Genomic DNA, 12,790 nt, shown 5'->3' on the forward strand with positions numbered 1-12,790 from the left:
CTATGAATACAATCTTTTATTCACTCTGTTGTAGTTTCTATCCATAAGTCAGACAATAAGAAAGTTACAAGTTAATCTAAATATTCTCTAAAGAGGAAGGTCTTGAGCTGCCGTTTGAAGGTGCTCAGTGACTGAACTGTTCTGACCTCAATGGGAAGTACATTCCACCACCGAGGGGCCAAAACGGAGAAGTCTAGATGAGTGTCTTCCTTTTACCTTTAGTGATGGAGGGACCTGGCGAGCAGTACTGGAGGTTCGGAGTATACGAGGTGCAGTGCGAGGTGTAATTGTCAATCACTTCACTTTCACTTTTTTACTTAAAGCACCAACAAAGTTTTCATTAATTTACCTTTCTTGTAGAATTGAGCTTCAAATAAAGAACTTTGTTAACCAGATTGTTATTTAATAATTTATTATATGTCAATATTGAAGCAATTAATACAAAAAAGAGTGAATCTGTAAAACTCTGGTGAACCTAGGAAAAAAATGTAGGTGCACCCAGCAATTATGGTAGAATAATACATTTTTGAGTGTAATAGCAGATTACACTCAATGATTTCTGATCGTTCTGCAACCTTTGAGTAAAGAGAGTGAAATTCTCTATATATATTGAAATGGGGTCATACAAACAAAGAGTATTTTCCTTTATTGATAAATAAAATATTAATAAAGAAAATGATCTATTTTAATAAAGAACAATCTATGTTAATAAAGAAAAAAACTCTTCAAAAAGATCTTTCAATATATAGAGGGAGCATAGAGAGTATTTTACTCTCAAATGGATTTGGTTCTAGATCCAGACTAACTCACCTAACTCACTTGAGAGTAAATATAATAAATATAAAATAAATACTCCATATTGAAATGATTGGGGTCATACAAACTATTTAAAGATTTTTTTTCTTTATTAATAAGGAAAAATGTCAATAAAGTAAATTATCAATTTTAATAAAGAACTATGTTAATAAACCAAAAAATCTTCAAAGAGTTTGTGTGACCCCAATCCATTTCAATAGGCCCGTTTACATGTGCACAATTTTTTAACTTTTAATCCGATTAATTATGGAAACCGATTAAAAACGTATCATGTAAACGTTTCAACTGAGGTCATGAGACCAACACTGAGACCAGACCTGGAAAGCTTGTGCAGACAGATTCTTAAAGAATAGGAAATAGGTGTGTGGAATCAGGAGTTGGGCGTGGCCTACTAAAATTAATAAAGACATTTTTACATTACCAGTGTGGGGACCAGTGTGTGCGGACGGTGCTTTGCTCAGTGGTACCTCTGTGGTACCTTGGCGATCATGATTCGAACCGCCAACCTTCTGATTAAGGGGCCGCTTCCTTAACCGCTAGGTTAAATTAAGTTGAATTATGTATCCTAAAAAGTGAATATGGCCAATAATTCTTTATCCAATGGGTAATTTTTATGAAGCTAAGTTATATATGTATATATAATATATATAATATATAGATATGCTGTAGGTGGATGAAGTGCCACTCACTCAGACAAAAGCAAAGGTTATTTTGCACCGCATACTGACATTTATAATTGATGTGTGAGGTTTGAACAGTGACTCCAAAAATTAAGATGTACTTCTTAAGGTTTAATAAAAGTCAGTTATGTGAGTAAATGAAGAGTCACATTATCAATAAAAGAATATATATACATACTGATTGAGCATTTTAGTATAAGCGTTTTTTAAGAGTCATGACGTGGATAAATTCTTCAGTTCTTCATGTGGTACTTCTTAAAAATTACTTATGTTTTGTTAATCTACTGATACAAGATATCTGTAGGAATAGAAATCTTCCAGAGATACAAAATTATATGTTTGACAAAAAGAAGAGACATGAAGGTTTCTCAGAAATGAGCAAGAAATTAGATGTAAGCATAAACAGAAGCTATTTATATGAAAATGTGATAAAATCAATAAAGAGTATGAATTCAAAAATTGATATTAGTTTACCTTCTGACAAAGGTAACCATATTCCAAATACAAAAGGCGCATATGGCTAGTTCAAAGGGATACTTGATAAGTTAACTTGTTATATCCGGTAGTCACTCACTCTGCATGACATTGCACTAGTGAGTATATTAACGATGTTGATAACAATTATAATTTTAATTCTGGGTCCAATAATTATTATTCCGTTATGCATGATTTGCATGGTGATAGTAGGAGTAACTTATTTAGTAAGCAATGATTTTAAAACTAAAGTAAAAAACTTTTTTAAACGACTAAATGATCTTATAAAGAAAAAGAAGGCTCAGTAAAACTGAGCAGTTGATTTGATTTCCAGCCCGCACGCAGTACCAGATTATTAAAGAATTATGGACCTACAAGAGGTACCAAATGTTCAGAGAATCATGAAGAAATGGGTTCTAACGTAAAGACAAATATTAATTCGGAGAGAAGAATATACAAGATCAGGAGGGATAAAGGAAGATGGACCTAGAACAAAATCCACTTGAGAGTAAAAAACTCTCTATACTCTCCCTCTATCATTGGATACAGGAAAACCTGTCCAGGCTAGGCTCAGTCTGGATCTAGAACAAAATGCCCTTGAGAGTAAAATACTTTCTCTTCATACTATATTGAAATGGATTGGGAGTCATAAAAACTCAGGAAGCATTTTAAAATAAAAGGGCGCGTGCCTCTGTTTACAATTTCGGATCTGTGATTGCCCTGCCAACCACTAGCTTTTGCTGATTAAGTAACTTCCGATTTCGATTTTCATTAATAATTTACTTCGTTCCATCTTACGCCATAGTGTGGCATGTAAACGTAAATGGGGGCTCGCCTGGATATGTTCTCTTGTCTTTCATCAACTTTTTTTTTCTCTCTGGGACAGACACGCACACGTGATTTTGGCAGATGCGCTTTCACAGTTCGTTGGGAACTCTAGTAAGCATGATGATGATCTAGTCGGGTCGTTTACTTGCTACAGAAAAAGAATCAAGTATCATAAAAATCACTCCGAAAGAAAGTTGGTCTGCTGAGATGTTGTGTCTTCGTGTGTTTGTGTTGTGTTGCAAGATGCTCGGTGATTGGCAGTGATCCTTTTTGGGCATTGACCCACCTGATCCTTGTGCAGAGAGTCAGTATGAAAGGGTCCTCGGTCTCGGAGTAAAATTACAACACCAATTCCAAAAAAGTTGGGAATGCTGTGTTAAATGTAAATAGAAACAGAATGATGGTGCATGACTGATAAATCTGGATTTTTACAATTCAGTAAATTTTTACAGGTGTTTACATGTATGTAATACATTTTGCCTCAGTTTGTCATTCTTAAGTTACCTATTTGTTGCTTTTCTATAAGGTTATTTACATTTACATTGAATGCATTTGGCAGATGCCCTTATCCAGAGCGACTTACAATGTGCTTTCAAGTAACCATCGATGAAGTGATCAGTTCCGGTTCATTAGAACCCCAACTATGAATACAACCTTTTTATTCACTCTGTTGTAGATTCTGTACACAAGTTCGACAATAAGAAAGTTACAAGTTAATCTAAATATTCTCTAAAGAGGAAGGTCTTGAGCTGTCGTTTGAAGGTGCTCAGTGACTGAACTATTCTGACCTCGAGGGGAAGTTCATTCCAACACCGAGGATCCAAGACGGAGAAGAGTCTAGATGAATGTTTTCCTTTTACCTTCAGAGATGGAGGGACCAGGCGAGCAGTACTGGAGGCTCGGAGTATACGAGGTGCAGTGCGAGGTGTAATAAGGGCTGTGAGGTAGGATGGTGCTACTCCATGTTTGGCTTTGTAGGCCAGCATCAGTATTTTGAACCTGATGCGTGCAGCTACTGGTAGCCAGTGGAGGGAACGTAGCAGAGGGGGGGTGTGCGAGAATTTGAGAAGGTTGAAGATCAGTCGTGCTGCTGCATTTTGTATTAGTTGTAGAGGTCGGATGGTACATAGTGGTAGACCAGCTAGAAGGGAGTTGCAGTAATCCAGTTGTGAGATTACTAAGGACTGAACCAGTAGTTGGGTGGCCTGGGTTGACAGATCAGGGCGGATTCTTCTGATATTGTAGAGAAGGAATCTACATGAGCGGGAAAGGTTGCTTATGTGAGTCGAGAAGGAGAGTTGGTTGTCTGTTGTTACGCCAAGGTTGCAGAAGGAGAGAGCTGTGAGTTGTCCAGGTAAATAGCAAAATCCTGATGTGGTGAAGAATCTGCTTGAATGAATATTAGTTCAGTTTTGGTGGGATTGAGTTGGAGGTGATGGGCTGCCATCCAAGATGAGATGTCGGTTAGACATGCAGATATTATGGAAGCAGCATGTAGATCAGAGGGAGGAAAGGAGAAGATGAGTTTGTGTGTCGTCAGCGTCACCATAGCAGTAGTAGGATACTCCATGTGAGGAAATGACCTCATCAAGTGATCCCGTGTAGAGGGAGAAAAGGAGAAGACCTAGCGCCGAGCCTTGAGGGACACCAGTGGAGAGTCTATGTGAGGTAGAGGTGGATCCTTTCCATGTCACTTGGCAAGATCGCTCATCAAGGTAGGAAGCAAACCACTGCCATGCTGAGCCCCGAATTCCAAGCCTCTTCGGGATTGACAAGAGAGTCTTGTGGTTAACTGTCAAATGCTGCAGAGAGGTCGAGGAGAATAAGAACCAATGACAGTTTTGCCAATCTAGCCACATGTAGCTGCTCTGTAACAGCCAGAAGGGCCGTCTCAGTTGAATGGGCTGTTCTGAAGCCAGACTGGTTGGGATCCAGGAGGTTGTTCTGTGACAGATGACGTGATAGCTGATTGTAGACACAGCGCTCAAGGACTTTAGAAAGAAATGAGAGGAGGGAAACTGGTCTGTAGTTGTTGATGTCTGTAGGATCAGCACTGGGTTTCTTTAGGATTCTTTAGGATTCTTTATGATATAAGAAATGAAAGGGATGAGGTCAGGGGAGATGGTTTGAAGCATTGCTGAAGGGATTGGATCTAGTGGACAGGTGGTTGGGTTGCCTGTAGATATTATCTGAATGATTCCATTAGATGTGAACTTAGAAAATTGATTTAGAGCAATTGTAGAATCTTCAGAGGGTAGAGTAGGATTTGTGGTGGAGAATGTCTCACAGATTTTTTCAATCTTCCATGTGAAGAAGTTGGCGAAATAATCAGCTGTTAGGGAAGATGGGGCAGGGGGAGTCGGAGGGTTGAGTAGGAATAAGAAGATGTTGTGGAGTTTTTGAGGGTTGTGGGCAGAGGCTTCCAGTTTTGCTTTGTAGAAAGCACTTTTAGCAGCAGGTAATACAATAGGTCTGTTGAGATTTCTTTTATTTTCTCTCTGCTGCTCGAAGAACTCTTCGATTGCTGCGCAATGTATTGGAGAGCCAGGGTGCAGGGCGAGAAGTCCTTTTGGGTTTTGTTGATAGAGGACAGAGTGAAAGAATGCAGGAAGATACAGATGAAGGCGAGAGAGTGTGTAGGTTGTGTCGAATGAAGGGTGGATGGGGGACAGTTGTGGATCCTGTAGGTACAGTGAGTGTGAAGGTCAGGAAGTGGTGGTCAGAGATGTGAAGGGGAGTTAAAGAAAGGTCAGAAGTTGGAGAAGGACGACTGAAGTCATGTTTGTTCTTCAAAGTTACTTAGACAAATTTATTAATAAATCAGATGAGTGTTTAAGGTCAATGACACAATTTTTTCGATTGATGATTGTGTTGTGGCAGGGAAAACAAGACAGCGGTGAAAGTATAAGCGCAGCAGCTCTCGTTTATTTATTGGCAAATCCAGAACCAGACTCACCCCTGATTTACCCACAGTCATGGAAAAGACCCATGTTGCAGTGTTTCACAATCACTTCACGTTCACTGTGAATTGTGATATTAAAACAAAATTGTTGTTTGATTTTTGCTGTCCTAAAGTTGATTTAATTAACTAAAATATTCACACTTTAAAGTATGAGATTTTTTAGGCATTTAGGCTGATATGTAAGTGCCTTTAAGGGAGAATGTCTGCTCAGACTTTGTTTTGTCTACAGTATGTTCTGGATGATTTCATGGCTTCTCTCCTTTTGAAATTATTATCAGCTGCTACCCCCCCCACCCCAAAGTATAAATATTTGCCCTGCAGGCGCCAAGAGGGAAAAAGAAAAGTGTTTTCTGTCTATTCTCGTTCCCTCCCACATTATTAGAGAATTGGCCCAAAAGCAGGTATGCTATCTATTCTTTTAATCTCAGACGCAAGTGTTCAGGTTCACGACGGCTGCTGCACTCCTTTGCTCCCTGGGATTACAGCGAAAGCGTAGGATCTGTCTAAAAGAAGCCCCTCATGTGACCCCACATTTATCAACAGCTGTTATGGGTTAACCGTGTTCATGGATAGTTCTGGCTTAAAATTCATTAAAAAAAAAAAAAAACAAACAAAAAAAAAAAAACACTGCACCAGCTATTACATATAGTTTTAAATGGTTTTATAATAATAATCATTATTATTATTAATGGTACTTGTGAACAGTTTTTTACAGGAGAGATTTATTTTTGCAACTGAAGAAAATTAAACTTCATTATTAATGTTTCCAGTCAACAAATTTCTTGCTTCCAGTTTTTAAGCAAAATGTGATACAGTATCATACAAAAGTACAGAATATATACAGTACAATAAAAGCAATAATAATAGTATGGCCACAAACTTCATCTACTAGTGTCCAAGTACACATTGGATCATCTGTGATAATACTGTATTTCTGTGCATGTTTTTTAGTTGTTGAACATGTTGCATTATTTCTGTTTGCACATGACATCATAAATCATATTTTAAGTCAGTAGGAAAGGTCATGGAATTGATGGGGGAAAGCTGGTGGGCCCACTGACGCCAAAATCTGTACTATAGTAGTGCGCCACAGTGTGCAAAGTGCATACTGCAACAGTTCTCATGTAAATGACGCACAATCCTGGTTATTTTATTATTGTGCTTGGACTTTTAACTAAGATTCATTGATGTCTTTCATTTAAATAAAAAAAGAAAAACTAAACTATACATACTTTTGGCACCGGAAAGAAAATGGCTTTGATACATTTTTGGAATACTAATGTATAAAAGTCTTAAGAAAGCTATACATGAATATTTAAAGCAGCATTGTCTTTCATTCGCTCTAAGAATCTCCAGTTACTGTAAGCATTCAAGTAGCATTCAAACGGAAGCCAAAGCAAATCGTGGAGTTGTGTGATGCACAATTAGACAAACTTCTTAATCTTCAAATTAGCACAACAGCCTTGACAGCAGGTTACCAGTAGGGGGAAAACAGTATGATATGAGGACATAAGCTCAAAAAATGTATTTCCTTTATCGGAAGAGATAAAAATATATTCTGTGTTAATGTTGTGCTATATGAAGGCTTTTCACCTTTTATTTGAGTGCATTGCATTCCTTGCAACGTCAAGCTAGAGACTTTCTGCCTTATGAAGGTGTTTAGAGCAATGAAATTAGTGCTATCTTTATTAAAATGAAAGGAAATCTTCACAACCAATTCCAGTTCTAACAAAACCTATTCTTTTAAAACCACCATGCTCTGCTCCATTAGTATACTTTGACTGTTACACTCATAAACCACGTATAAACTAAAATATAAACTGAAGGCACTGCCATATGTACAAGATATTTTGAGGTGAGATATATCAAAAACTGACATGTGAAGGTAAGACAATCAAATGGCACATACCTTCAGCAACAAAATAGCACCTCAAGACATAAATAAATAAATTAGCAGTGCATCAGCACCCCTTCAGTTTATATCGTGGGTACACTTATTTAAAAAACTTTGGCTATAAAATGTAGTGTGCGAACCGTGGTTGTCCATTGACTTGCAAGGAACAAACCTAAATCCTGCCTGCTGCATGGCCCCTTCATCCTTCATTTCAAAAAGCACCAATTGACACACAGTTCTGTCCGCACTCTGCGGTCCAGTCTCCAGTTTAGACGTCACTTCCTCTTCCCATTACCCCCTCAGTAATAACCATACCCCAGCCCTACTCCATCTCCCGCCCCCAGGCCTACACTCTCCCTCAGTCCGCGGAGCTGCTCCTCGCCCAGCCGGATCTTGTCGTCCAGCTGCTTCTGCTCAACCAGCAGGGCGGCCTTCATCTTGACGAAGTGGCTGTAGTCGCGCATCTGCTCCGGGGTCAGACAGCGGCCCAGCACCCGCCCCACGGCCTGCTCACGCCGGTCTACGTGCTCCTTCAGCTCCTGGGCTTCCCCGAGCTGCACCAGCAACTGCTTCTTCTTGTCCAACAGTGGGAGCTGTGGAGCAACAAGAAAGAAGGGATATATACAAATATAATGTTTTAATACAACCTGGGATCAAATAGGGCTAATAAGCAAGATGTTCATTATGCATAAAAGACCTAAAGGAAACCAGAAGAACGTGATCTGAACATAACTTAGGTTCAATCTACATACAAAACAGCAGTAAAATTGTGTCATATTGCAAAATCAATGATACAGTGATTTACATTAATTTACAACAGTAGACACACGTTTGATATTAAGTTACTTTAGATGTAAAAGATATAAACTAAAAAAACTATTTTAAGAAGTGTTATACTTTTACTTAAGGTTTTAAGAGGAAACTGTCTAAGATTCTTTTGCTGCTGGCACCTTGACACAGAACTTTCACATTTTGAATTAGAGGCCACTGTCAATGGCTACACTAGAACAGTGTTTGTACCAATATAGACCGAATAAACACCTATTCACAAATTTCCTTGTAATCACGTGACACACGTGTACACACCCTTTCACGATCTCCACTCTCAGCGTCCAGGCAGTCCAGGGCGCTCTCCACGCGCAGCAGCCGGCCCGAGAGCGACAGCAGCAGGCTCACCACCTTGTCCAGGTCGCCGATGAACATGCGGAACTTGTCTACCTCGTTGGGCTTGCAGACAGCCAGCACCAGTGCCTCCACCTCGTCCCCGAGCTGGGCGTTGGCCCTGATGTCCTCCTGGAGGCCTCGCTGCGCCTCGCGCAGCACACCCAGCTTCTTACGCAGACTCTCAATCAGCTTCTTCTGCAAGTGGAACCGGGTTCAAGCAGAAGACAATTTCAGATATTTTTACTACATTTACTTTCATTGTACTATACAGTTTTCTTACAGTCTCACTGGTTCAATACAAGAATCTTAAGACTCCACCTCTGGACTGAGTCTTTACCTTATATTTAAGCTCCTCGTCTTCTTCCTGATTGCACATCTCTGGGAACATCTTGTTCAGGAGCTGGGAATTTTGGCATGTGGAAGGTGGGCCCAGGCTACCAGATAGGCAAAGTCTAGAGTGCCTGGGTTGGGATGCAAGGACGAATAAACCCTGAATCATTTAGGCAATTTGAGAATTGTTTGACTTCAATACCAAAATGAAATTAAGGGGTGCCGACGTTACAGGAAATCAAAGATCTGACCATTTTTAAAAATATGAACACATGAATGACTGTACATAGTGAAAATTATTTAATATTTTATTAAAAAAAAACATTTACATGATACATTTGTAATTTTACTGAAGGTCTGAATTAAGTGCTACCCACCTTTCCAGATTCTCTGTACTGTGCTCCAGTACTGGGTGTCCCCCTCTCCAGCTCTCCCCAGCAGCCTCTGGTTCAGGGCTATGAGGGAAAAGCTCCTCAATCAGTTCTTTTCTGGTCCTGTCCCCACAGTCCTGCTCCAGAAGCGAGTCCACCAGAGACCCCCTGGGTCCCATCCTCCATCTAACTGTCAGGGCCTCCTCCCCTGTAGGCGTGTCCATGTCTGTCTCCAGGACTGTTATAGGCCGGGCATAGCACTGCATCTCCGCTGCTTCGACCTCCCCCAACTCGTCGAGGTCTGTCTCCAGGGGCGCATCTCCATTCTCCATTCGGGTGGGTAGAATCCGAGGGGAAAGATCAGAGTCCCTGTAATTGAGCTGCAGTGCACTGTGCCCTCTGTCACCTTGCTGCTGTGACTGAGGATACTGCGAGTTGCAGTTCATGGCAAAGTAGGATTCAGGGCGGAGCGCAATTTTGGAGAAGCCATTCTCCAGGGTCGGCCCCGGGACGGGAAACCCTGAGATGCTGTGTCCACTAAACTGTTCCTGCAGAGCGTTTCTTCTTTCCCACTCAGCTGTTCCTCTGCGCATTAGAGTCACGGGCTGCGCTGCTGGTAGCACCAAGGAAGCAGATTCAGAGAACCTGAAACAAGAAGTGGAGACAACAACAATCAGACGACAACATGCCCAACACCATCTAGAATTGTGTTGGGCATCCTGACGGACAAACAAAAAGTCTACATTCTAATCCACACTTGTTATAGGGCCAATAAGAAAGTGACTAGTGACTAATTAAACGGGAATCAAAAGAACCGAAGACAAAGCAATTCCCTAAAACACAAAGATGGTGGACGAGCGTGAAGTCAGCTGTAGCATAAAAATGTCCATAAACAATTTTACCTTTGTAATATAGTTATGGAATAGTTTAATCAGCTTAGGCATGTGTCACATGTGTGTTAATCTTTTGGTAGAAAATTTAACACCGCGGCCTCACACCTTCTGGATTTCCTCTGGTGAAAGCTGAAAACTAAAAACTTTCCCTTTTAGGGAAAAGTTTTTTTTAAACTTTGATTAAAAAGAGGCTTTTGTATAATTTATAGAAAAAAAAAGGTCTACATAAAAACTAACCTTATTTGCAAAATAGATCCTAGTGAAACAAGTGAGGGGGTTACATTTACGCAAGTCACTCTGCCAAATTCTGTATATGTGTTTTGGTGTGTGTGTGTGTGTGTGTGTGTGTGTGCCCAGTGTCCCAGGATAACAGGACTAGGGAGTTAAGGATAGTGAGTGTTTCCTGACCCTTTGCTGTAATTGGGCTCTGTGCATGTGTTGGACATCCTTACCTGGCACACGGCTCAGCTTGTGGCTGTACAGCGTCTATTTGTCTTCGGGGAGGGGCCACTGGTCTGAAAGCGCCTCGTGCATAGGTTGAACTGGGCGGGGCCGGCTGACGGTCGTGACCGCTCTCTGGGCCCTCCCTTGGCGGCAGGCTGTAGGATCGCTGCCGCTGGGGTTCTAGAACATTGTTTGGACAGGAGCCGACCGAGTTTGGTTGCCCGGGGGATGCCCCAGGCTGTGGGGAGCAGGAGACAGAGGAGAGCAAAGCGGTACAAGAGAAGAGGTTGTGGTGTGACGCCCTCCGCTGGTGATACTGCTCCCATTTCGGGGGTGGCGGACGGGGTGGGGGAGGCCCTTTGCGCCTGGTGGGGGCGTCTGAGACGCCATTCTCATCCAGCGCTTGAAGAACAGCATTCGTGTTGTCAGCAATTCGCGTCTCAATTCGGATGTCGTTTTCAGACATAGCTCGGCTTCGGAGTGGTGATGATGCCAGAGTGCTTTTTTCTGAATTCACGTTGCTCCACTGTGCATGAAGACCCTGGATAACAGCTCCATCTCTGGGTCTGGAGTCACATCTGTGTCGTGGGTAGTCCCTGGGAAAAGGAAATAACTGAGAACAGGTTGTTTTGTTTCCACCACTTCTCATATGCAAAATTAAAAGCTCTCAAGCCGAATGTAAATGACAGAATGTTCACTAATGTTCCCTTGGCAGGGAATCTATTAAGCTGCATGCTGTCAGAAGTGTTTACAGAACATTTTTGTATGGTTTCCAACTGTCCATCAAGGTTTTTTTCTTTTTTAAAGACAGGAAGTGTCCTTACCTCTCAGTCAAGCTGAACTTCCTGTTCAGTTTTGTTTGTTCCCACTGTTTCACAGGATATGCCTGTGGAAAAGATTTGCCAAGTTATTCAACCATGGAATGCAACTCTCAAAATAAAAATCTAAAATCTCATCTGTGGTCCAAAAGAGGGCCTTATAGAAAGCTGATCAAGTTGGTTAATTCAAATCTGAAAAGTCTAAGCAGAACAAAAAAAAAAAAAAAAAGCAAGGGCTATCATAAACCGCAAAATCATGAAAAACGAATCGAATATTTAATATATCTTCCCCCTTTGTCCGCATTATGAAATCTAGTTTATATTCTATGCTTCTAGCAGGCCATGTCCTTGTGGGATTTTGACAAATGGCCTTCACATCTGTTAACACTAAATGCAAACCAATGTCTTCTGTAGAAATAAAGGCAAGAGCGTGTCTAATGGCACTCAACCAAAAGAAAATGTCTGAAAAGAGGCAAATATATAGACTAAAAATCCCCTGAGATTCAGGCTAAAACAAACTTAACGTCTCATTCTGAACAATTCATATCATATCTTGAGCCATATAATGCTTCTAGACACCATACATTACTTTGTATGACAGACTTGGCTAATTTTGATTAGTCAACTAGATCCACGGGCATATATTCTATCCATTCCGTTGCTCAATGCTTGCATGCAACTTTATTTGTCCAATGTGACTTTGGTTCAGGTTATTTCAAATCTTATCCAGTCAACCACACAGACTCCAGATGTGCAGGCCTGCTGCTCTAAGAGCAAAGCATATCCTACATGCTGAGCAACAGCTGAACATCCTGGGACTCGGGTGTGCGTTCCAGAGCTTTTGTTGGCCGGGGTTGGATGGTTTTAATTCCGGTGGTTCTGATCCAATTTGGGAAAACTGGTCCAGGAACTGGCCAATCCAGGATCCATAAATCCTTTTTTTGCTGTACTTGTTCCATGTGGCGTACAACTACATTTACGCTCAACTACAGCCATGTAACGTGTGAAATATTTACAAAGGTTTCTGTGGGACAAACTCTAGAGAATGAGATATATATTAACAGTTTTTCTGATGTTTACCAATTTGGGGTGTTGAAATTAATCTTATGATCAATG

General features: G+C 40.9%; 1 protein-coding gene across 4 annotated transcripts in view; it reads right to left on the minus strand.

Moving 5' to 3' along the window:
* Positions 1–6,460: 6,460 nt before the first annotated feature.
* The window catches only part of shroom4 (shroom family member 4), a 37,391-nt gene continuing 31,061 nt past the window's right edge, over positions 6,461–12,790 (minus strand). For all 4 annotated transcript variants that reach the window (XM_028973195.1, XM_028973186.1, XM_028973177.1 and 1 more), the window contains 6 exons: positions 11,681–11,742; positions 10,865–11,452; positions 9,526–10,164; positions 9,156–9,279; positions 8,741–9,013; positions 6,461–8,247 (listed from right to left, as the gene is read on the minus strand). In XM_028973195.1, the coding sequence (XP_028829028.1) occupies positions 7,954–8,247; positions 8,741–9,013; positions 9,156–9,279; positions 9,526–10,164; positions 10,865–11,452; positions 11,681–11,742 (1,980 nt within the window). In that variant the 3' untranslated portion in view covers positions 6,461–7,953. The remainder of the gene's footprint in view (positions 8,248–8,740; positions 9,014–9,155; positions 9,280–9,525; positions 10,165–10,864; positions 11,453–11,680; positions 11,743–12,790) is intronic.

Source organism: Denticeps clupeoides, chromosome 1 (assembly GCF_900700375.1).
Source record: "Denticeps clupeoides chromosome 1, fDenClu1.1, whole genome shotgun sequence".
Classification (NCBI taxonomy): domain Eukaryota; kingdom Metazoa; phylum Chordata; class Actinopteri; order Clupeiformes; family Denticipitidae; genus Denticeps; species Denticeps clupeoides.